Source organism: Emydura macquarii, unplaced genomic scaffold, assembly GCF_026122565.2.
Source record: "Emydura macquarii macquarii isolate MOO-44397 ecotype Brisbane River unplaced genomic scaffold, CSIRO-AGI_Emac_v2 contig_820, whole genome shotgun sequence".
Classification (NCBI taxonomy): Eukaryota; Metazoa; Chordata; order Testudines; family Chelidae; genus Emydura; species Emydura macquarii.
Genome location: NW_027130957.1, coordinates 206,643 through 232,587, shown reverse-complemented (window position 1 = coordinate 232,587; position 25,945 = coordinate 206,643). Strand labels below are relative to the sequence as shown.

Below are 25,945 nucleotides of genomic sequence, written 5' to 3'. Positions count from 1 at the left end.
TCTATTTAGGATTTTTTTTAAATTGTATGGGCCTGATTCTCCATTGACCTGTACCGCTGCAGGTGCTTACACGAATGCATGTTATATTCTTTGCACTGATCTAAATGACTGCACGAGGTGTTGCGCAGTGAAGAAATCACTGCACGGGAAAAATTGTTCTTCCCTTCTTACTGAGGGGAGGGAAGGCTAAAGTATGGGAGGATTTAGAATCCCTATAGTGCTAATTAAGCAGGTAGATACTCAGTCCCTTGGTGTAGGGATGACAGACTCTTGTTGGGCTGAAGCACCAGTTCATTGCGGGGACTAGGTAATATTTTGCTTTGGGGAGGAAAGGAAAATATCTCTCTGAATGTAATTAACTTGAAAATGCTGACACTAATGAATTACACAAGCTTCATATGGGGATGGGAGGAAGACATCCCCCATCGAATCAATGGGAGGGTCTTGGGAGTGAAATTCTGCAATTAGCAGGATCAAATGATGCTGAACATGAAATTAATTCCATTATCTCTCTGAAATATTGAGCATACTGCTTTTGCCTTCTGTAATGGGATTGTTCCGCTGAGTCTGGTACAAGCTTTCTCTCTCCATTTGTATTTTCTTATTCTCTTCCCCCACTATCCTGCCCCTTCCTGGAATCAAGTCTGTCTGATCCTTACAGAGAGGCTTATTCTCCCAGTGGTTTGTATATCATAGTTCACTGATTTTGAGTTGAGAAAATTGATCTGTAGTAATGGGCATGCTGCTGTCAGGAACACGGAAGGGTCCCAAGGAGAAATGTTATATTCACAGCATACGTACCAAAGTTAGATAAATACTTTTTCTAGAAGATTGCAATGCAACATTACTTTCTTTCTTAAAATCCAGAAACCCCGAACATACAAGAACCAAAAACACAGAGCGAGAAAACAGGCTCTCCAAGACAGAGAGGCAAAACTGGCCCACCTTGCTCTAGGCTGGCTCTGGCAGACTGGCTGACTGAAGACCCAGATTATATGCTGCTTTACAGAGTCCTGTAACCTGCAGCAGGACCAAGAAATGCCTTACCCTTAAAGTCAGAACCTGAAATTTTAACACCGCTTTGCAATACACCACAAACAACTCAAATTGCAGTTCTACTCTAACAAGTAACTAAAAATGGCCGCCTTCTTACTCCGTATCCTTCGTGTGTGTATTCACTTATTTCTTCTGACATTAGTTACATAAATGGATTACTCATAAATTACTTAATGGAGTTTCAGTTTCATGGCCAAGTCATGCCCTCCATCAGGGTACCCCCACTGACTTCTGGTTCTGCTCTGAGTTGCAAAGATGTAACTGTAAATAGAACTTGGGCCTAGTCTATACTTACCGGGAAATTCAGCAGCAGTCTGCATAGCTTGCGTAACTCCCATCGACTTCCTAAATTTGCTTCTGCGTGCTGTCTCCACTTTGCTGCGCCGACAGGAAATGTGTACCTGTTGACGCAGCGCTATGCTTTTTTTGGAGGTGGTTTTATTTAATAGACTTCCGGATCGATTGAGCAGGTCTTCCACTTCCGCTCAGTCGATCCAGATAAATCGATCTGACGATGACGAATTTGTGACCGTCAGTGAAGACATACCCTTGGTCAGCAAAATATCTTACAGGAGGTGAAGAAGCAGGGTCCAGAACAAACCAGACCCTAGATTGACTTTGGACATAAGAGAAAACATTTTTTTCCCTTTTAACCCGACTGGTTCTCTTGTGATGCAATAAAAATGGGGGACACCCCCACCCCGTCATGTAGCGGTGTTAGAGTAGAATGGCATTGTCACACTCTTTGGAGTGGCTCATGACTGAGAGTGCCTACCTCAGGGCAGACTGTCAGAAAACAGGACCGACACCTCAAACAGGTGGTGTATAGTTAGATTTCATCAAGCCAGTGACAAATGTGAACTCCTGAATCACTGTACTAGTCTTACCATGGAGTCACGGATGGTCCCCTTAGACTCTCCAATCTGTCTCACCACCCAGACAAACTGGACTTTGTGGTAAAAGGTCACTTATACCAAAAATCACATTCAGGTTGCTTCCAGTTCCAAGAGACTAGTCACTTACCCCAGATCAATTGGTACTCTAGATCTTACAGCAAACGCTGGTAGCCAATTCTCTAGTAAACTAACTAAAGGTTTATTAGCTAAGAAAGGAAATGAGTTATTGAGAAGTTAAAGCAAGTAAAATATATGTACAGGTGAGTCACACTTTGTAATTCTGAATGATGGCTGTGATGTAATAAATTGCCAGTTTCCCAAAAGTCTTTTCAGGGTTCCCAGATAGTCTCTGAGGATCTCTGCTTTGCATCTGGTACACTTCCCTTTAAGAGTCCAAATAGTTCAGAGATGCAGGATCTTTCCTTGAATCCATACTTACAGCTTCGTCTCACAGAAAACAAGCTGAAAGTGTCACTACCCATGTGAGCTTTGCCTTTGACAGAGAGTGAGGAATGCATTTTGAGTGTTTGACTTCTGATCATCACATACAATGACCACTTGCTTTGAAATTAGCTCTTTTCTGTTAGCCTTGTGGAATGCAAATGAAGAACTCTTTCTTCTCATCAATGGGTTATTTAGTTACAGGGGTATACACAATGTAAATGTTTGCTACTACCTTATAACAGGATACGGATAAGTGAAAGCCAGGCAAATAACATCCCAATAGTTTTCATGCAGTTTAAATACCAAATACACTCCTATGCATTTAACAATCACTTTGATGGATACTAATACATAAGTGAATTGGGCTGGGACTCTGGCATGAGCTGGCACCTGATCTACCAGCTTCACAGGCATTTTCCGTGAATACCCAGTAAATGAGCAGGTTTCGTATGGCAACCAAAAATATCTACTAATGCAGGAAAGTCCCTCTAAAGGGTCACTTGCCTTTAATCCCAAAGTTTTGGTTTTACAATAGAGATTTGACAAATATTTCAATGAAAATTTTTTTTTTTTTGTTTAAAGTACAGCTGTGCCCTGTCTTTTCCCAGACACTCTGTAAGAGCATGAGGGCCAGAGTCAATAAATGTGTGGATCATTTCTTTTTACAAAACAGGAATAAGATCTATCCCTGCTGTGATCTCTCTGAGGGGAGCCTTTGGGACCCTCCCATGTGGTGGCAGGAGGAGAAAGCAGCTCTGCTGCTGATGCCCTGGGACATATCAAGCCAGTCCAAGATTCCCTGCAACAGTTTATGGAGGCGGAGGAGGGTGGGTATCTAAGTGTACCCCCACAGCCCCAGACCCCAGCTTGCTTGAGGAACACTGGAGGTGCACCTCTGCTCCTCCCAGCTTCACCAAGAGAGTGCACTCAGATGATGTAACAAGGGGTGGGGCCCCTTTAAATGGGAACCTGATAAGACTAAACCTTGGCATTCCAATACCAAATGTAAACTGCACTAGAGAGCTGGTCTGATTTCTGTGTGCACATACCCCTATTAAATAAATTCTGTGCCACAGATGAAGTAGAACAGCCATAACAAACATATTACTTTGAGTAAACCTGTTGGAGGAATACACCTTTGGCACAGCCAAGTTAGCAGTTTAATGTGGATCTCCAATACAGAAATTCTTTGGGTGTGGCAGAGCCAGGAGCATGGTGTTGCTTTGTACAACGTATCTTACTGTGGAATATCTTGACCTCCCCCAACCGGTAAAACTGGGTACGATTACATTGCAGTACAGTAGAATGGATTTCATATCAAAGTGTCATGCAAAGTTCCCCAGGACATTAATCACTACATGCAAACGCAAGTGATCTCTGTGTGAGTTGCTGTATCTCACGGACATGTAGCAGCAGGGTGTAAAATACATAAAGGCTGCATTAGACAGGGGCTGGGTGATTCCAGTACTACTACTCTGACCAGTCCAGTGCCTTAGAGAGAGATTCAGGGCTGCACTGCAGTTTCTGTGCTTCAAATTTGTTTTTTATTCCATTGGCCAGCAGGATCTGTGAGCAGCCCTGAAATTGTCCTCAGCCTCATATGCAACCTCTGCCAAATCAGCTCTCTTCAAGAGTGACGCTGATTGTAACTGAGAGGATTGCATTATTCCCATGAATCCCACGGACAGCTGGCTACTGTTTTGCTCTGATGCCATTGGCACCCAAATATTGTGGTGATTGGTACTAAATGGCTAGCTAGATTCCACTGTGAGGGGACAAGGGAAAGCTTATGTGGAATGAAGGGGAGGATACTGGACATTACTGGGAAAACCTGAATGGTGCGTCTGGAGAATGGACAACTGTAGCCAGCTATTACTGTTGCAAGGATACAGTCAGTCAGATCTCCTGATCTCAGTCAGTGTTATCTCATCTCTTGACTGTTTCCTTTAATTATGTGGCATGGCCTTGACATTGTAAACAATTGCCATTGCATTGTCTCAGAAGCTGTATGAGTCAATACAATGCATAAGCAGTACTGGATGTGGAGACCAGGCCTGCATTCTATTTGGCTTTTATAGCATTCTTCCATCTCCAGGGTGCTTGACAGGCATTGATCCTACTCATTCTGTGAGACAGGTACTCAGCAGCTCAATTTTCTGCTGGGAGCAACCTTGCTTAGGCAAAGAGGCTAAGTGACTTGTCAAAGGATATGCAAGATTTGGTGTCAGATGGGGTTGGATTCAGCAGCTCTTGACTTCCAGTCCTGTGTGGAGGCTACTAAACACTCCCTCTGTCACTTTAAAATACATGGTAGAGTTCTGCACCTAACCCAGGAAATTATTGCAATAGTATTATTTGTTATCCTTGACTGTTGTAAGAAAAGTCTATTGTGGACAGGGACTGTGATTTTTCAAAGGGACTGCAGGGGGTTAGGCACTCAACTCACGTATGACTTTTTCTCTTTTGGGTCTGTTTGGAAATCACAATCAAAAAGGATATATCGAGAGTGGGGGCATCTGAAGATATGTGATTAAGCATCACTTGCATCAAGTTGTGATGTATTTGGCTGCAAACTTATCCCTCGCTCCTGCTACGAGGCAGGAGTGACTTGATGGCTGTGCAGCTGTGTTCATAGTGAGGTTCCTCTTACACTTGTATGCGTGGTGCTCTGGACACTCACCATCCAGGATACTCTGTAATAGTTTTATAAACTGTATTAATTTGAGTGGCGAGATCATTTCCTTAAGTGTCATGTAGTTCCTCAGGTGAATATAGAGTGGGGCCTGTATTAACTTGAACCATGAAGTTGATCAACTGGAATGGTTCCTTTTGGAGCTGTCTTTGTATTAGTTATTCATAAATTCTTTCAAAAGGCATATTTGTGCAATAGACAAGGAGATCAAACGTGTAATAATGTTAGATTCATGCTAGTGGAGATGTCTAATAAAGACATACTTCATTTACAGAAGGAAGCTTTTAAATGTGTTTCTGTGAAGGTCTAAAATACTAAGCTTAGTTGCGAAATTTCAATGTTTAGGGGAGTTTTGAGTTACCTAGGTGCAAAAAGTATCTTTCTCCCTGAATTTCTGGCTCTTACAAGTGATGGAGTTTAGCCACGTCTATTTGCAGTTCCTTTTAACAGTGAAACTTTGGTGGGGAATTTTGGTTTCTCTTCCCAGTGTATGTGCCCCAAATGATCAGAAGCAGAGACTGTTTATGCCAAACTTGTCTTGCATTTTAATAAGGGATTTCTTGTCAAGTCAATTAAAATAGAGCAGGCGTCATGTGGAAGTTGGTTGTTCCCCAAAAGTTAAACTCAAGTGCTTTTATCCATTTCCCTAGGTAGAGCCAAAGAAGTGAAGGATAAGATTCCCTTGCATTGGTTGATTTTGTTTCTCTGTGTTTTATTAACTTATAAAAAGAATGTAATTTCAGTATATCAAATTCTGGGTAGTTCTAGGAATGAGGAATAGCGTAGCTTCCTCCTCTGAGATATACATATAACAAAGGCACTTAAAGTTAGCAGGGCTGTCCTTTCTAGGACATTGCAGTGAAATGGGAACCTAGTTGCTGAGATTTTATGTGAACTTAAGAAGAATATAAGATTTTAGTTGTGTAGGAAGCTCTTCCCACTACTCTTTTCTCTGTTAGCATGGGCGGTGAGGGGAGACATTCAACTCAAGCTGATAGATTGCCACCTTGATGCGCTACAGTAAACTTCGTTTGGATGGTGTCTTAAATACTTCAGTATGATATGCAGAGCAGGCTTGTTAGCATGTGAATCACAGGCTGTATTTATGCTGACTAACTTCTAGGGTTAAAGCCACATTTTTACTATATTTAGAAGTTTACAAAGGATTGTAGCAATAAACATTACTAGTAATAATTAGCTTTTATAACTTCTACATATCTTGTGCCTGGCCACACTAGACCCTTTACCATCCCAGAGGTTGCAAGGAAGGTCACGCAGCTTTGCTAAAGGAGTCCTTTTTTAGTTTTGCTATATTTTTTTGCATTCGACTGTAAGCTCTTCAGGACAGGCCATGGCTCACATGCTTTGTGCTCAGTGCCTACCACAAACTGGTGCTGTAACCCTGTCTAGTTAGCACGTTCATACCGTTTTTGCAGCAATTATTCATGTATTTTGCCAGCCAAGTGTTGGTATGTGAATATATTTTGGTCTTAAAAGGAGAGTGACTGTATTTTAGATCCACGCTACAACTCTGTTTCTCATACTATTCCCCTTCATCCCAGTAGTATGCATTAGGAAGAACCAGATGACCTCCTGGTTTCATTCTGAATATACTACTTCTGACAGCTCTTGCTGTTTGAGAGAGGAGATGGTGGTTTTAAATTAATAAAACGTGGGGGTTAGAAGTTGTGTATAATTTTTGAAAAAAGGGAAAACTTAAAGGTAAACACATTTCCATATTCCAGCTTCCCAGTAATACAACTTGAACATGGCATCAGGTGGGCCCCCTACATCTGATTGTTTGAGTGTCAGTAAAATATGCTGTCACTTTTCTGCTTGTTTGGTGCTTTGTTGGAATGTATCCTGCTGCGCTGTGCTTTCATCAGCTTTTGACCAGTATTTACTTAAATACTATTTTGGATACGCTGAGGAGCAGTTGGAAGTATTTAATCTGCCTAGGAGAGTCCCTGGCCTAGAGACAGTGTAGTCACGAATCCCTGAAATTATCATACGTTAGTCAAGATGTGGCTGGATTTCACACTTTTGTAGGTTCCAGAATGCTAAGGAGTGCTAGGTTGCCAACTAAAATTATTTCGCATACATTGTAACTATGAGTTCTAGAGAGGCAGCCTTGTTCGTCTGTTTTTAGCAAAACAGGGAGAGTTTTGTGGCACCTTAAAGACTAACACATTTATTTGGGCATAAGCATTTGTGGGCAGAAACCCCCTTTGTTGGATGCATGATTATAACTATGATGGCTGGAGAAGAAAGGAAGAAGACGTGAAAATCGCTCCACATACAAAAATCTGCTGTTGTTTTGAGTTGCATTTCTGAGCGTTAGCCCCATTCTCTAAGTAGAAACAGGCTTACGGCCATAGTCACTGACTAGGCATCTATGCACAGAAGTGTCATGTAAGCAATTTAGCTGGGATTGTGACAGTTAAGTGTTTGCAAGCATCCTTGTTTCTCTAGCCGCCTGATCCGTATAATTCTCAGATGTCTGGCCTACCCAGCACTGGTTGTCCAGTATGTATTAAGTGGAGAGCAGCACTGTGGCTATCCACAACTTGCTGGATCACAACTCCTCCTTCCTCTCACTTTGAGATCAGGAAGAAGCTGGAGTTTTTGAGTAATCGTCAGATACAAGGCAAGCAAACTGCTCCAGGAAATAGGAGTTTCCCAGTTGGAAACTTAATAGGAAGTTCACAAAGCAGGTGGCCAGTAACTGGCTTACCGCACTGACCAACTAGGGTGCCTCCAGCACAGAAAAGTAGGATCAAAGCATTCAAAATTTTAAATGGGATGCCAGTTGACTTGTGAATAAACCCTTTCTGTTTCGACGGGGGAGGTTGAGCCTGTGATTCCAAGAGAACATGGCAAATTTTACAGATATTCAGCCCTACGGGGGAGTCTTTTAGTTAACTCATTTCTGTGGATTCTAGCTAAGTACAAAAGCTTGCAGACTGTCTAGCATGCAGTTAAAACTTTGTGCTTCAATTGACATGAAGAATGGTTGAGGGGAGCATGTGCATGTGTGAAAAAGAGAGAAAATTAGACAGAGAGAAACTTTGTTAAAATATGTTCAGTATTATCACTCACCCCTCTTTTCCCGCTATTGACCTTTCCCTAGAAGGATGTTTATAAATCCAGTACAGTTGCCTTATCTTATTAAATATGAGTACATTTACATCGGGGTGAGAGCCACGTTTTACCTAATGCTCCTGTAAGCTACCCTGCCACTGTGTTGCTCACAGGCTGTGAAGGAAAACACCCAGTATCATTCATTGGTTTTGAATGGACAGGCCTGTATGGATTGGGAACGCAGTCCTCTCTTCTTTAATTCTGCTGTGGCTGAATCACGGAGCACATATTTCGGAGTCACTGTTCCATTTCGTATTACAGTAAGAATCCAGAGTGTGTCCTGATACAGTAGCTAGTGCTTGTGATCATGATAGCATCAAGCTGTAAAAGTAACTGTATTGACCCGTCTCAAAGTTGAGGCATGTAACAGCCGAGTTCCTAATGCCTGAAAGCTGGCTTTATAGTGGAAATGCTGGTATGGACTGAGAGAGAGTGTTGTGTTGTCACTTAGCTCAATGGGTGCTGAAAATGTTCAGAAGTTAACTGTCAGGAGACCTGTGTTCCATACCTGGTTCTGCTGCTGACCTGCTTGACCATGGGCAGGTCACTTCACCTTTCTGCCTTGGCTACCCTATCTGTGAAAATAAAACACTTTGGAGGAAGGGCTGTGTGAGACTTTAATGTTATTTCTATGTTCCATCCTCAGAATGGAGCTTTTAATTAGATGGGGACATGAGGCTTTCTTCTTCCCCTAGGAAAGAAATATGGGCTCTGGTGCAGAAGAACTTGCACATCTTCCTGTCAAGCTTTCCAGGAACAGATTCCCCCCCCCCCCTCATCTAATCAGTGGATAATAGTGCTGGCAAAAGAAGTTGGATTGACATCCCTGAGTGTCCAAAGCTAGATGGAGTTTGTGGGATTCGCCTGATTAAAGTTCTGACACCAAACTGTCAGAAGGATTGGGGCGATTTTTGTCTTTTCACCCTCTCTTTCTCTGGATGCTAAATCATTCCTGCTGCAGGGGATTCTACCTCTGGAACTCATCTAAAATACTTCTCAAGTCAAAGTGGTTTCCTTTATATAGCACCAAATAGAAGGCACTTTCCAAACATTTTCTGTGGAGGATGTCCCTAGTACCTCTCTACAGTCCACACCTAGCCACAGTTTGCAACTCTTTGCTGTATGATAAATATACTCATCATATGTTTGGGAGTAGGTATCAACACTTCCACTCTGTGAAGCTTTAATATGAATATGAATGGTCAGCCTCCTTGATCATGGTTTGTAAGAGCTAGTCTATGCACAGTTTTTGTACTCTTTTAATTAGATTGTTTTAGAAACTATGTGGCAAAAGCTGCACCAATAGAAGCACCATTATATTGTTATAACTGCATCTACACCAGGGAATTGCACAAATGTAGTTGTCTGTCTGTCTCTCCTTCTCCCCGACCCTACAGTTGACTTTTGCTGGAAGCTACAGGGACATTTCATTCAGTTCAGTTAGTGTTTATAAAAGGACTTGAAGGTTGAATTTTGCTGCACAAAGGCTCCTTTTGCTGTTCTGTCACTGAGACTTGATTGGACTAAATTCAGCCCTGCAGCTCCCACTGAATCACCAGGAGTAGATATTACTTAAGTCATGTCTACACTGCAAACTTTTGGTGATGGAAGGCACGTTGGCATGAAGCCGCCACAGTTAGCATATCGCATAGCATACTTGTCTCCTTGTGTCGGTGCCGTGCATACTCACCTGGAGTGCTCACAGTGTGCTGCTCCAGGGGTGGTTATCTCAGTGTGCAACCTGCCACTGTCCAGCGTACTGTCTCTTGGGAAGTTTTGGCAATACATGGTGGGGCAGAAATGAGTCTCATGGAATGACTGGGAGCAAGGGGTCAACTTCCCAGCATGCAACAGTCTCCATCCCATAATGTCATCTGTATTCCATAATTTTTGTGCCTATTTTAAAAAGCCCTTTAACCCGTGCAGCCCTCCCAGCTGTCCACCATCTCTGACAGAAGCATGGAGTCTGCACAGCTCTGTACTACTGTCATAAGCATTGCAAGCACAGGATGCATGATCCTCTGGCATTGAAGAGTCGCAAGAAGAGCCATGGGGAACAGGATGATTTTGTGGAGGGCAGATTGCTGTGGGACATAGCAAGAACAAATTAAAGACTGTTTTGTGGCATTCATAGAGTAGCTGCAAATGGTGGAATGCCACTTCTGGGCCTGAGAAATTAGCATTGACTAGTAGGATTGCATCATAATGCAGGCTTGGGATGATGAGCAGTGGCCGCAGAACTTTCAGATGCACAAGCCCACATTCCTGGATCTGTGCGCCAAACTTTTACAGGTCAGCATATGTGAAGCTGTAATGGTCCTTAACGTCCCCTAGTGTGGAGTGGTAGGGGTAGGGTTGTGGCCCCTGATGCCTCATGGAAGGGGGCATGTGTGGAAGTGCTGTAATGAAGTTCTCCATGGCTCGCAAATGGAGGCGAGCCCGTGATTGTTGAACCTATAGGTCCGTAAGAGTCTGCAGCATCTGTTTGCTGCCGGAAAAGCCCTATTCTGTCCTGAACCTTTCTTCTGTCTGCTCTGTCCTTCTGCATGGAGTCTGCAATATCATCCTCCAGGCCCTCTGTTTATGGTCTAATGCAGCATTGGCTTGCATGATCTTGATGAACATTTCATCCCATGTCCTTTTCTTTCTCCTCATCTGTTTGAGGTGTTCCACGAGTGTGGAGCGGGGAGCCCCTCAAAGCTGCCATGGCAGCAGCTACAGATAAAACACAGAGGTGCCCGTGTTAGTGTCGTCACAATGGAAAGCAAAAACTAACATTCAGAACTCTCTGCTCTTGCTCCCCTAAAGATTGACACAGGACATAGTTACTGACACTTCTGCTTTGTAATGCTTGTGCATGGCCCCAATCACAGCTCCAGCCATGGTGAGTATGGTCCACAATAGGCAAGGAAAATGAGGAGGGAATTGCTCAGTTGCATGAAACTGAGTATAGGGCAGTGGCACAGATTACTGGTGCCATTTTCCACAAGCCATGGTGATTTTACTGATATCTCACTCCTTAGGGTAACAAAGACACACAGAGCAGAGCTGCTGCTAGTGTCCTGAAGCTGCCTTGGCCCGTATGCCCATAGTCTGTTTGTAATGGTGCCTGCTGAAGATTTCACCAAGTGGTGTGGGAAAGTGTCCTAATGCAGAGGAAGACATAAGGCTGCCATCCCTAGAACCCATGAGGAGAGATTGCAGAGTAATCAAGCCTGAAGCCATGCCTGAATGTGGCCTGTCCTTTGTCTTCAGTGTGCAGGCTTTTCCTATTTTTCTTCAGTTGGGAAGAGGGGCATTGGATTTTTAACCCTGGCCCACAGACCCTAGTCCACAGTTTGCTAATGTGAGATTAGATCAATGTTTGGTTCCTGTTGCATTTTTCTATCACTGTGGGAATATTCCTCTCAGACCATTCTCCAAGCCAGACAACTCTCATCTGCTGATTCACAGAGAATTTGCAGCCCTGCTACCTCTGGACTTTGTCTCCTTCACTCAGCTGTGTATTTAAAAGGCTTTCTGCATGTTTCAAAGTAAACAGCTCTTTCATGAAATGGAGCGTTTTTGTAAATCAGAATACTTTAATTGCCCATAATGTGGATTCAAAGTGCAGTAAAGACACAATACTTCTGATCCTGGCCAGCAAAGAATAACCAAGATACATTTAATTGGAGTATGAAGATGCATTTTGGAGGGTGGAGATAAGAACAGTGCTTTCAAGATTTTGAATCAGTTCTGTGTGGGAGAAGGAAGTGGAATCATATCCCCCCCCCGAGATATGCCTTCAAATCCATTACTCCATTTTGTCTTGTTGCTGTCTTGAAACTGTCCATGGAAGCCAAGGATCATTTGTTCACCAGGCACAGTTTAGTGCAAAGCACGTTACATGTACAGGTAGAGCAGTGGTGAACATTTTTCTTTGCACATGTTTTACAAGCTGTGCTTAAAGGCAAAGGAGGCGAATTTGCAGGTCACATGATTTCACAGGTAACTTGTCTACATAGGCACTGGAGATACCACCATCTTTCCCCTGTGCATTAATGTAACTTGCATGGTGACTTTTTCTTATAAAGCAAAATACATACCAGCCAATCATTGTACAGTAGCCTCTCTCAACACACTAGAACCACAGAGTTATAAAGATCTTGGGAATGGAGGTTGTTCGTAAAATGTTCGTAACTCTGAACAAAACATTGATTGTTCTTTCAAAAGTTTACAAGTGAACATAGACTTAATACAGCTTTGAAACTTTACTGTGCAGAAGCAAAGAGGGGCTTTCCTTTTTTTGTAGCAGCAGTTTACGTTTAACACAGTACTGTACTGTACTTTTTTGTCTCTGCTGCTGCCTGAATGCGTACTGCCCATTCCAGATGAGGTGTCTGGTTAATTGGTCATTTCATAATTCTGGTGTTTGTAACTCTGAGGTTCCACTGTATTCCCTGAGCCAGGCACCTGCTCTTATCTAATATGTTAAATGTAATAGCCATGCACAAGGGTCAGGATTTTTGTTTTTAAAGTCTGCCAAGATAGATGTGCAACATTAAGGATGTACAGCTATAGCAGGCCTGATGGGCAATCCAGGTTGACTTTCCCAGTCTTCCTCCAAACCAAAGGCTTTTCTTAAATAATAAACCCAAGTTGCAGTAATACGTTTGTCTGTAACTGCTACTGGTTACAGATGACCACTCCAAAGAAGGATACCTACATATTATGTACCCAGCTACTGGTTTGACGTGGACTAAAACCTCATTTGGAAAATGGCTACAACCTTTGGCCACCTGAATTGCAGGTTTTCACTTTTTGGTTTCCATTCACTATTGTGATGCGGGAATGTTTGGGTTCCAGATGCTGCAGGGAATTTTTGTGGGCTTTACAGAATTGTTTCCATTTCTATTAATCATAGATTTTTCTGAAAAGAAAATCCAAAAGTGGAGATTCTCCTGTCTACCTCTCCTATTACAGCTGGTAGCTGATCCCTTCAAGGGGCCCTGTTACATCATGCAGTCCCCCCACATTCAGGTTTTTGTTTAAAAATACTCTCCAACTATTGTAATATAAATGTATTTAAACACCAATGAAAGATTATTTTGTTGCAATGCAAATATCTCCCTGCAGTGTTTGCAACCTAACCATCACAGCATCGTTCTAGTGCATGAGAACCAGAAAAGAAACTCATTTTGTTTACTGCCCAGACTGAAGATACAAAAAGTAACTAAATAGCATAAGTAATGAAAAGAAAACTTAGACTTTTTACAATTCACTAGTTTTAGATGTTTGTAACCCAAGTCCTAAAGGTTTTTTTTAAAATGTTGCCTTGACTTCCTGATGCTGCTTTAATTTTATCACATACAAGACTTTCGTACAAATACCAGGTTCTGTCTGTATTGCTAAAGGGACTTGTTGAGTCCAAACAGCTTATTTTGGTTAATTTTTTAAGGCCCAAGATACATTGTAGTATCTAGTTGGTTTTGATTGGGAAGTGAAACGGCTGCAAATATTGTTTGCAAGCTGTTCTCTGGTTAAAATTTTTCCCCCCTGCTTCCTGTTTCTCAGCCTCTTGGTGCGTTCCTGCTCAACTAGATGTAAGGAGCAAAGGGTGTTGATTATTTGGATTATGCAGCTCAGCCGCTAGTGTGTGGTTGGCAGTCTCCTCCCCTTCCTGAGATTCAGCCCTAACTAGTGTGCACTCTGGAATGACAGGCATTCCTGCTTGAAGGGAGCTGGCATGGAAGCTTATTTATGAGAATCACAAGTGCTTGGGCCTGGGATACAGGAAGAACAGGAGCTGCGGTGGATTGGCTGACACCCATGCCATTTCCTGAGTTCTGGTAGTCTCTGGTCGCAATGCTTTGGACTTTTCCTCACCCCCCCAGTGTGGATTTATTGCTTTAAAAAGGCTAAAGTACTCTCCCAGGGTGGTGGGCCCCCCTGCCTTCAGAGAGCTACTTTGAAAAGAATTTAAGAATGGGGCAGACACTGTTCTCGAGACCGGTAAATCCAGCTGCATTCGGTGAGTAATGGAGGGCAATCTCTGGCTGGGGCTGAGGCAGGGCAGGATTGCGGGTGAAGCCGTGGAGTACATAAGAATGGAATGCTAGGATTGTGTAACCTGCATAGATCACGTTCGACTTGGGGAAATGTCTGGCTCTGAGAAGAGTAACTAGAGTGGGAATTACTTTGTCTCCCTCCTTTCTCTCTTTGCTGTGTTTAAACTTACTTACTATGCAACATGTTGTTCTTGCTGATCACCGTACTCTTGTTCAGTGCTGCATTAGTTAAGGAACAGTCAGTCTCTGATCTTGCTCACTGCTGCCGGGTCAGGTGCAGGGACGCTGGTTTACAGAGCCCAGGAAAGTTCCCCAGACTGGATTAAACATTTATATAGCTACAATATGGAAATGATGCAGAATGGTCGATTTGTGTATCGCATGATATAACTTTTGGGGGCACTTATAATATTTTGAAAAATGGGCTCAGCAGTTGTCTTTCTACTTGTTTTCTATCTCTGCCGTTTCGTCCTTGCTTTATACAAAGGGACATCTGTAATCTTGAATTTTGGGGTAGTGATGCTCTGTCTTTGTGGAGTGGGAGAGTCCTGATGTACTATGATTATCCGGCTATTAATCACAAGTGTCAGCCCACTACTTCAACTTTTGAAAGCAGAATTTGATTACTTTGTTTGCTGTAGACTAATGAACTAAGCATGGCATTGGAAGTCAGTCTTGGGTTCTATTCCTGGCTATGTGACCCAGCGCAAGTCATTTCAGCTCTCTGTGCTTCTGTTTTCCTATTTGTTAGATAGGGTGAATGCACTTGCCACATTTCACTAAAAGCACTCTGAAGGTGGAAAGCACTATATAAGGGTAAATTATTCATTCTGTTTTCCAGTAAATCAGCTTCTCAGTCTTATAACTTTGAATGTCCCTGGTGCTTTTAAAGGGAATAATTAGCTTTAGATTAAGCTAGTGATTTTTTTTCTTACTAGACTTGTTCAAGACCTGCTAAAAATAAGTGGGGGGGGGGGGGAGTAAAAGTTGAGTCTTCTCTACTGTCAGTGGAGATTAATAGTGCCTTCCTCTTGGATTTATGAGGTGTTGGAAGGCAGATCTATTCAGTCTTGGCTGGGCTGGGCTGCCCTGTCATCGGGCACCAGAGATTTTTGTAGTTTTGAATGAGGAGAAGGGAGGAGGGGTGGGTATAGTGACACTGTCATCCCCTGCCATCAAAGCCTATCTTCTCTACCTGATTATTTGCCAACTATAGATTTTTCTTATTTCACAGCTTGAGTTAAGGTACCAAATCATTACAGGGGTTCTCAAACTTTTTTTGCTGGGATTTCAAATAGTTGCAAATATTTCAGGCTGTGACAACCCCTCCAAAAAGTGATGCCCCCCCATGTTATGCCACCCTTACCAGCATGCATGGTGTCTGACAGCTCACGACCCCCCACGGGGTCATGACCCCCAGTTTGAGAACCCCTGGACTAGATCCTGAATTTTTAAGGGACAGCTCTTGAGAACTCTCGTACTGACACAGACAGGATGTTCTTGCAAATACAAATCCTGCTAAGATTATGGTGAACAAAGAGGTACAAAAGGCCTGGAAATTAAAGGCTAATGCTGTCCTTACTTTGCCCTGTTGTAGTGGAAGAAGTTGGAGAAGTGCAGCATGTGTTGTGACTGAGGGCTATGTTTGCCTTTTAGATGAAGTTTGCTTTTAGCGTCCATACATCTTCTCCCTCCCAGATTTAAAAATATATATATAATCACACTCTCTCTCTCCCTTTCCTTTCTCCCCCCTCCAGGAAATTCTTATATAGTCTTAATTTAAAAGGACTCTAGAAACACACAGTTCTGTTATGGTCAGAAAAGTGGTCTTCAAAATGGTATCTCCATAACTGACAAATGGCTCCTTTTTTTTTTTTTTTTCCCCCGGAGTCGTATATGCTTACTTTCCTGAAAGACTGCTACTTTTAGAGACAGCACATCTAAGGGAAAAGGGAGATAGATTCTACTCTGGCTTGTACATCAGTAGCTGATTTTAACAGTTAAAAGTTAACGGAACTGTTAACTGAAGTCCAAGCTGCACAATCACTAAGTGATGGTGCTACACTAGCCAGAAGGAATCCAGCATGGACTCCTAGATTCCATGGCGACTTTGCAAGGCCGGCATGTTTTTACTTGTAAATTAAGCAGTCTTAGGTCTGCTGTACACTATGAACTTTTGCTGGAATAGCTATGTTGGTCTGGAGCATGAAGAGGTGTAATCCTGACCCTGACTGACATTACCGTATTAGCAAAAGCCCCTAGTGGAGATGGAGTTATACCAGCAAAAACTCAGTTTATTTTTCTTGGGAGGGAGAGAGGGGAGGGGAGGTAGGAATAAGTTATGCCAGAGAAGCAGTTGCCTATGTAAATGGCGTCCACCGTAGGGCTGCTTTGCCAGCGTAGTATGCTACTGTAAGCTCCCAAGTGTATACCTGGCCTCACTCTGGAGTCATTGAGGGATGAGAAATGGGGGGACCCCTCTTCTGAGTTTTGGGGATTTTTTTTTTTGCTGTAAGAGGCCGGAATGTTTTGTGTATGGTGGCCTGACTTACCAGAATGTGGATATAGGAAATGGGGTAAAATGCTGCCAGAATGTATTTTCCTTTTGTCATTTCTTTTTCCTGCATAATGGAAATGTTTATAACTGGTCCTAAAGTGTGTGACATTGGACCAATCTGGTGGCTGTACTTTGATTACATGGGAGTTCATTTTTGGAAGGCTATCCCATCAATCCTAGTTGCTCAATTGTTTTGGGGGTGATGTTAACCTAGAGGGTGGGCATGACTGACTGACTTTCCTTGTATGATCTGAAGAAAAGCTGTGTGTGGCTCAAAAGCTTCTCTCTCACTAACAGAAGTTGGTCCAATAAAAAATATTACCACACCCACCTTGACTTTCCTTGTGGATTTCAAAGCTGCAGAAGACCTCTTGATAGACTTGGAAAGCTTACATTCTTGGAACACATGTATTTGATATTCTCTCAATATATGGGACTATTGAATGCTCCAATAGAACAATGCGTATCTTTGATGGTAGTAAGGAAGTTACTGCGTAAGCGCAGTAGCCAATTTTCAAACATTTGTATTAAGATGACAGATAAACAAAGGCCTTAGCTTACAGCATGAATACATATGTCCTTCAAATTTAAGATTTTTTAAAAAGTCTTTCTGATCCCATACAAAAAATTAGAGCAAAGAGATGAAGTGCACTGACAGTAGTGCTAGAGCCACATCCATGAAAATGATAAGGCCAAGATGCATTGGTTTTTATAAAGGATTGTGACATTAAAAAGAGTAAAATGCCATATAAACTTGCACCAGTTCAGTTAAAGCAGTGCAAACTTTCATGTAAACACTTTATGATTTTTAGATTAAATATGTTCTACTTAAACTAAATATGTTTAGTATATACCCAATATATATATATATATATATATATATATATATATATATATAGTATACTATATTTGTATAGATTAAATTAGATTAAATATGTTCTTCTTAAACTAAACTGAAATATACCTGGTTTAACCTGAAATAAGTATATCCACAGCCTTTTGCATAGTTATACTATACTAAAATAAATATATATAAAAATATACACACACAGTATACTGTATATGTTTAGTATATACCTAATAATAATAAGTAAACCCACAGCCTTTTGCACAGGTTTAAAATAACACCTTTTATAAGCTGAATTGCTGCAACTCTGCATATACACAAGTGTGAGGCTCACAAATAGGAGAAATCTATAAAATTGTCTGGGTGAGTTCTCGAAGAACAGAAACTCATCTAGCGATTGTTAAATTGCTTGCAGTAACTCCCATAAATATAAGAAATTGAGCTACTTCTATGTGAACGGTAATCCTTTAGCATGAAGTGGTACAGGCCAACGACAAATCCATGAAATGTACAGTACAATGCCAGCTCTCAACAAACCACCCATCTGTGCTGCAAAATAAAATCTTGATAGCCTGGGATTGAGGTGGGAGAAGAACAGTTATTTCTTAACACATTCCATCTCTCCTGGATCTTATTACAGTACTCCCTCGCTATAAAGCCCTTCACAATTACAAACCACAAGCTATAGTGAATCTGGTCCCTGGATCCCCCCTCGAGTCCTGCCGGCACTGACAACTCCCCCTGCAGGGCTCGAGGTAGTCCACCATCCCCCTCTCCGCCCTCACAGGGCTCTTTTGCTATCATGAACCCCTGGCTATAACAAATAAATGTCTTGGATACCCAGGGGTTGGCTATAGCGAGGGTGTACTGTATGACTCCCATTGCTGTAGCATCATCCACCCTGTAACTGTTAGTGGGATCCTCTGGATTGGTTGTGCTCACCAAGTTCCCATCTAACACTAGTGTCATAAGAAAATATGAATACCATTAACATTTCAGCGGGAGGAAAAATGGACTGGTAGCGCCCCCCTCAGTCAGTGCAGGAGGACTCTGAGGCACTACTCTGTAGAATGGGTGGGGGAAGGAACATCTTCTCTTTTTAATCTAAAATATGGTAGGAGAAAATGGTATACCGTCTGTTTCAACTCTGAATATCTATGAAGAGTTCCATTTGTCTTCAGGAGCACTGGAGTAAAATCTGGAAACACCTGTAAACTCCCTCAGCTTCATCAAACTTCCTGAGTATTTAAAAGTATAGTGTGAATCCTCTACACACTTGGGATGAAATTCTTTGAGAAGATTTCCTTGTGTTCTGCAACCTCATATGCTGGCAATGAGCTCTAAATTGGATGTAGACATGGATTCTGTCTATACTGATGTACCGATTTAAACTCATTTGTAGCCATACTGGGTTTGCACTGTGTGGGGGCTGAATTAAACCGGCTTTTAAAAAAAAATCACTAAATACCATGCTAGCCCAAGGTCTCTACTCAGGGGTGTTGGAACAGTTTTTATAGTAGGGGTGCTGAAAGCCATTGAACAAAACTGTAAACCCTGTATCTGATGGAAACCACTTCAAGCCAGAGCGTGCTGCTGCACCCCTAGTTCCAGCTCTGCTGTCTCTACCTAGCTTATAGCTCTTTTCTAACTCAGCTTGGCTTTGTAATTTTTGGTGCCTTTTCATTCTATATATAAGAGGCCCCAGTGTCTTAAAAGATTATCCGGGTTGCCATTTTGAAGGGGGATGGGAGGGATCTAAGACTGTTAGCTAACAAAATAAAGGATTCTATTTTTGAGGTTTTTACCTGAAGACTCTCCTATTCCTTTTTTTAAGTTGGGTGCATAGTGCAATACAAAAGTGTGTTGCAGTGGACTTGACCGGGTTACACCATTTGAGGATGTTTTAAATAAAACCCAGAGATCCTTGCTCTGTTGCAGGATTTCATCCATCAGGATATCTGACATTCTCTTGAGGCAACTCACTAACTTGAGGCAAAAACGTTGCCACCTCTACCAGAAATTCCAGCACCAAACCCTGCAAACTTCTTGGGAATCAATGACACATCTACAGGAAAACATTAAGTCACTAGTTGACTGTCCTGGAGGCAATCAGCTTGGACTGTGTCAGCAAATCTAGGCCTTAAAGAATTTATGAGAAGCTGGCTCCTGTCAATGACATGGTTTCTGTTAAATGAAAAATACTGTGGGCAGTTCAAGGGCATTTGCATCTTTTAGCACAGCTTTTCTGCATTTAAACAAAATGCAAGAGGAGGAAAAAAAGGTGAATCGGTTTTAAAGTGCCAAGAATAAAAGAGAACTCTAGGACTTCTTAGTGCAAACAAAAGTGTGATTGATCTCTTCTGTAGTCGCAAGTGCCTTCGACAAAATTGCTTTTAACTTCAGAAAATTTCATTCATATGTCTTTGCTTTTTTTAAAAAATGAGCTGCAGATTAGAATGTCCTAAATTTCAGATGGAAATGCTTTTGTGTTACCGGGAGGAAGGATGAGGATGCTTTTGCAGTAGCAATTTAAGTGCATGGGATGGGTGCTGTTACATTAAACATGATGGGACCAAAGTGTGTGTTAAACATGTTAGCAAATTGGTAGAGCTTTTGAGCTTTACAGAATTCTATCAAGTGGTTAAAATATACTTTTGTGCCCATCAGGCAAGACTGGCCCATGTTTTAACATGGACATTGGGATAGCTGTTATGCTAAAACATGATCCTCCAAAGCACCTTTACGGGGTGTGCTAGACCAGTGTTTCTCAATGACTGGTCCATGGACCTGCACCGGTCCCTGAGATCTCCCGGACACAGTATAGGAAGCCGGTCCCTGGTATCTAAAAAGGTTGAGAAACACTGTGCTAGACAACTGTGAATGTGGGGTTGAAGGCCAGCTGGCTAAAATGTGTGACTGAAACAGGAGCCTAGGTGTTTTCTAACTGAGGTGAAACACTAAAGATTGGCTGTGGGAATGTGCTGGTTTGAAGTTGTAGTAGCTTTTTCCAGAGTTGTGGGTGAAAGAATAGCTTTGCTACTCAAGAGGCAGTCTTACCAGATAGCATATTAACCTCTTGGGAGGCATTTAATAGAAAGTGCTGTGAAACCCTTTTAGACTAGATCTGTACAGTTCTTCTTTTCATTAAAATTGGTTAAACAAGGTTCTACCAAAGGCTGTGGCTGAGTATGCATGTGTGTCAGAGGTTCTATTGGAAAAGGTCGTGACCGGGTAGTGATGATACTGCTGCATTCGCCCAAGCCAGTGTAAGCTTGTTTAACCTCTGTTCACACCTCTTAAAATCAGCTTCCCAACATGGAAAAATGCAGTGTGGCTGGAGCTAGAGTCTCGCATTACCCCCATATGTATGACGTGAGCTTGCCACACAGGTGAGTGAGAACTGTGCTCTGACGTAGAACTTTGAAGGAGCTGATAGAAGCTCTCACTCCTAATTTACTAATTTCGCATTCCTGTTTTCCCCAGTCTCTTTCCCAAGTACTAATCTGTGTTTTTTTTAGCGCAGTTTCCCAGCTCTATGACTCAGATAAGGAAGGGTGAGTTCTCTTGAACTCATCATTATAAAACAGCCTACAGACCTCCTACACTTCATTATGCAGCAGAATAAGGAGAGGCACCACCTTGTCTAAACTCCTGTGGTGGAAAACTCACTGGATATCAAATCCAGTCCCCTTGTGTGCCACTTTCACTAAATTGTTCACTGGTTCAGACTGGAAAAGTGCTGAAACTGAATGCTCATCTGAGTCCAGATTCTTTCCTTGGTCTTCCAGGGGAGTTACTCACTGATCAGGACAATTGCTGAGTCAGTGAGGCTACTTGAAACACATATCACTTGAAAGCACGTCTGCAGCAGGTGATCCACCCTGTCATTAAGAGTGCAGAGTGAATGGAGCTGATGGTGGCACCGTAAAGCTGCAGTTTTAAATGGCTGTGTGCACATGCTCTTCCTTTCACCTTCATGAATAACTAGCACTAGCATGGCACTTTACAAATCCAAGTGTAAGTGGTCATTTCCCTGTCATGCTTGTGATCTAACTTTGAGCCATATGATGAGTCAAGGAGGAATGGAGCTGCTCTCATGACAAATATCCTCCTGACAGACTGGAATTGTGAGTGAGAGGTTGATCAGTGCAATGCAGTGAGGGGGATTAATACTCCTCACAGAGCCGAAGGACCAGTCAAATCAGCCTAGTACAAGCTGATACACCTTCCATTGAAGCTGATGGGAGACGTGTCCACGTACCCTAAGGGTAGAATTTGACTTAAGGTATTTGTGATAGCCAGAACTGAACCGTGTGGAAGAATTAAATAATGGATAAATTCTATCTCCATGCTTAAACATGTTTGGGTTTGTGCTGATTTAACTTGTGTGTTTGACTGCCCAGTGGCTAGTTTGGAATCTTGTCTGCCTGTAGGATTTTGGTCCATCTCATTACTTGGCATGCCCTCCCTTTGATCCCCCAGAAAGGGTTGTACAAGGAGAACATATATGGTCCTCCTCCGAATTGGAAGTGGAGAAATTGCAGCTTGTTGAACTGTGGTCTCTGTTCATTAATCTGTGGACCTGACAGTTGGCTTATTAAAAGAAAACTGAGCCCATTCTGCTTAGTGCAGCACTCTGAGACCTCAGGTGGAAGAAAGCACTTGAGCTTACATTCCTTATACCATTCTGGACTGGAGATGTATTTGAAATTAGTTTGACATAGGCCTTCCGTAATGCTGATGTTGCACCTTCAGAATGGTGATGGTCATCAACTGTAGGCCCAAATACCTTAATGGCCCTTCAGTTCCAAATTCATTTCACAGTTTGTTCCTGGCAAGAATTGCTGCTTGCCCTGTGAACTTTCAAAACGCTCTGCTGAGCAAAGTGAATGCAGCTGTTTAAAACTACACTCCCAGACTAATGCTCCAGTCTCTGAAGAAACTGCCTTTAAACATCCAAGCAATCCATCTTTGGTGTTGAGTTTAAAGGTTCAGTCTGATTTTCCTGTGACTAACCCAGGTGAACATGAATTAAACTAAAACAGGTATCTTGTGTGCTTGCTTTTCACATAGGTGTAGGACTACCCTAGTCTGTTTACATATTTGCAATAACTGGATCAAGTTTTGAACTTACCTTCCTTTCTAAAATGGCTCATAGCTGTGACTCTGGCCTCAGCTCTTCACTGAGGCTAGGGTGACCAAATAGCAAGTCTGCAAAATCCGGGGGGGGGGGAGAGTAATATGGTCCTGTGTAAGAGAAAGCCCCTAATATCGGGAGGGTCTCTATAAATTGAAACATCTGGTCACCCCAGCTGAGGCTGAGTGAATCAAACTTTCTAACAGAGAAGAAGGTAGATTGTTACTGCATCAAAGCTGGACTCCAGTGAATCAGGAGGTAGAAATCTTTATAGAGCTGGAAGAAAGATGCCTTACAGTTAAAACCAAATTGACCTGTGTTTGGGGCTAGGATTCTAAAGTACATTCCAATTAGTTCAGGCAATGAAATGTTGGAAAATGCATTTATGTTGGTTGATTCCCTTTCCTATCCCCGCCACTACAGACTTTCATGAAATTGACTGCTATACAAAACTTCTGTTCTATCATGTCAAATCAGACTATTTTTGTCAGTTTGGTTTCTGATCATTTATCTCATGACCCCACTATTCGCAGCCATTAAAGAGCAGCCTGTCTTTACATAGAGTCCCGCACATTCCTGTAGGACCCACTGGAATATTCTTCCTGTTCCCTCTGCTTTTTATTAACATGCTTTCTGATTTTCCCTTCTTCCATTGTGGAGGCCCGGTTTTGCATCCTATCACTTTTTCACCCTAGAAGTGGCGGGCAGAGGCCCATCAGTGCTGCTCCTTCATTAGCAATATTGCATCACATAGTAACTGCTGAGTTGTATACACAACATTCTTTGCCTGTAGTTGCGTGGGGAGCAGAAGATCTGGACGGTTGTACCTGCAAACCTAATCTCTTTCTATGAGTATGTCTACACTGCAGCTGGGGGGGGTGTGTGTGGGGGCGGTGATTTGCAATTCATGTATGCTAAAAATAGCAGTGGGGATGTGGTGGCAAAGATTACATAAGCAAGTATGCACCCAGGGGGTCAGGTAAGCGTATGCAGTCCTTGCTGCCATATCATCACTGCTATTTTTAGTGAGCTGGCTAGATTATAGCTAACACAGTTATGTGTACATGAATGGCAAATCACATACTCTCCCCCTCCCCCCTCAGCTGCAGTGCAGACATCTCTGATGAACAATGGCATGAAGGGCCAAGTGTCTATCAATTAAACCCTAGCGAAATACAATACGCAGGCCTTTCCTGTTTTCTCCTCTCCTCTGCAAACTTGATACCACACATACTATTAAAACATGTCAAGTTCTGACATCTGGCTTTACAACCTCTGGTCTGTTACATGTATGTTATGATTAAATGTATTATATTAGTTCTGTTTGGGGTGAGCTGGACCTAGAAGATGACTCTTTCCAAAACCCTGTAGCCCTGGGGGGATGCGATTCTTGATTGAGCTTCCTGCATGTGAATGTGGATGGATGAGTGAGTGGTCATCATGGGTCAGCCCCTGGGGTGCCGCATTTTCTGGAGACGTGTCATGTAGCTTAGTTTGAGACTGTAGCTCAAGGACTTCATGAATCCAGAAAGTTTGCATCAAACTCCAAAAAGTTTTTGTTTACAGTTCCTCAGAAAATAAGGCCCACAGCGCTAGATTGATGGAAAATTCATCCATTGACCTAACTACCCCCTCTTCGGGAGATGGATTATATATGCAGACAGGAGAACCCCTCCTGTCAGCATAGGTAGTGTCTACGCTATAGTGTTTTCAGTGTAGACAAGCCCTTAGTAAGATTCTGTTCCCACCACTGGGTACGGTCCTGATATCCTGTTGACTGACTCAGGTGCTCCCAAGTCATGCACAGATAGAGGCCAGGGATTCTCAGCCTATAAAGTAGGACTATGAAATGGGTCACTAGCAATCTTCAGCATGATGCAAGGCTGCTATAAGTTGCTGCTGGCTTTTGTGGATTGTGAATTCCCCCTTCCCCTAGTAAGTTCCAACAAACTTACAAACTCCAGGCAAGCAAGAAGGAGTTGATTTGCATATCTTGATGCTTTGTGTTAAAATCACTCTTCACAACTTGCCTCAACAGGAGGCTTTTTTGATAAACGAAGTTACCGAAATATTTTCCATATGTATATCCTCTCCCCCTGCCCTTCTCCTGTTGAACTCTCCTGAGAATTCTAGTACACTAGGTGGAGTGCAAGGTTGCATTGTGTTGCTTTCCTGAGTTTTTGTTACTCTTGGCCCAGTACTGCTGGCTTTTTATGGGGGTGGGGACTGGAAATCAGACTGGCCTACTTCTATTGTGTACAGCTGTTGAGATGGGCTGATAACTTCAGTAGCTTCTGTCTAAATCCAGTCATGGAAGTCTGCCATCCTACAGTACAGAGGGTATTTTATTCATGTAACTACTTGTGTCTAGAGTAGTTGCTTCCAGCTGAGATCAAGAGACTGCAATAAAGGTTTTTGTTTATTCCCCTAGGCCAAATTATAGAACTGTACAAATATTAACTAATTCAGAGTTACACTTGAGGGATTTTTAACCAGTCACCCTTCACACATCACAGTGTGTCTGTAGCCTGTTAGTATTGAAAACTTCACTTGATTGCGTCCCTATTCATGTTCAGTACTGACTGGTTATGTGAAGGCATGGAGTCTTGCTATCTCCTCTGCATGAATTTGCATCACTGCTTATCACTTTCCTGGTATTCACAGGTGGGTTGGCAGGGACTGGCTGGGTGGGAAAGGAGGGATCTCACAGGTGTTTCACTGGAACAGACCATGACTTTGCTTTTTCTTTCTGTGTAGCTGAGGAAGTGGATCATCCACCATCTGACACGGGGATGGGGGCTGACGTTCTGGAATCCGGAGACACCACGCCCCCAACCAAGAGGAAAAGCAAGTTCTCAGGGTTTGGCAAGATCTTCAAACCTTGGAAGTGGAGGAAAAAAAAAAGCAGTGACAAGTTTAAGGAGACATCAGAAGGTAAAGCATTAGACTTTGGTGCTGCTCTTGCAGTTTGGTTAAAAGCTTTTCCCCACTGGGGAAGTGCATGCCAAAGTCGTTCCATCCTTTGCAATTAGCCATCAGAGCAGTAGCAGCTATGGCTGAGCTGCAGAGCCCGGCTGCAGCCTTGTGTCGTAGTGCTGGCATGTTTGGGATCAAAGCTTAATTCTTTG

The 25,945-nt window shown here is 42.5% G+C and overlaps 1 protein-coding gene across 6 annotated transcripts in view; it reads left to right on the top strand.

Moving 5' to 3' along the window:
* Nucleotides 1-25,945, top strand: part of PHACTR4 (phosphatase and actin regulator 4) — a 91,732-nt gene that overhangs the window by 42,306 nt on the left and 23,481 nt on the right. For 4 of the 6 annotated variants that reach the window (XM_067543253.1, XM_067543255.1, XM_067543254.1 and 1 more), the window contains one exon: nt 25,575-25,751. In XM_067543253.1, the coding sequence (XP_067399354.1) occupies nt 25,575-25,751 (177 nt within the window). Of the gene's footprint in view, nt 1-13,955; nt 14,240-25,574; nt 25,752-25,945 lie in introns of those variants that run through there. The other 2 variants (XM_067543257.1, XM_067543252.1) reach the window with 1 other exon arrangement.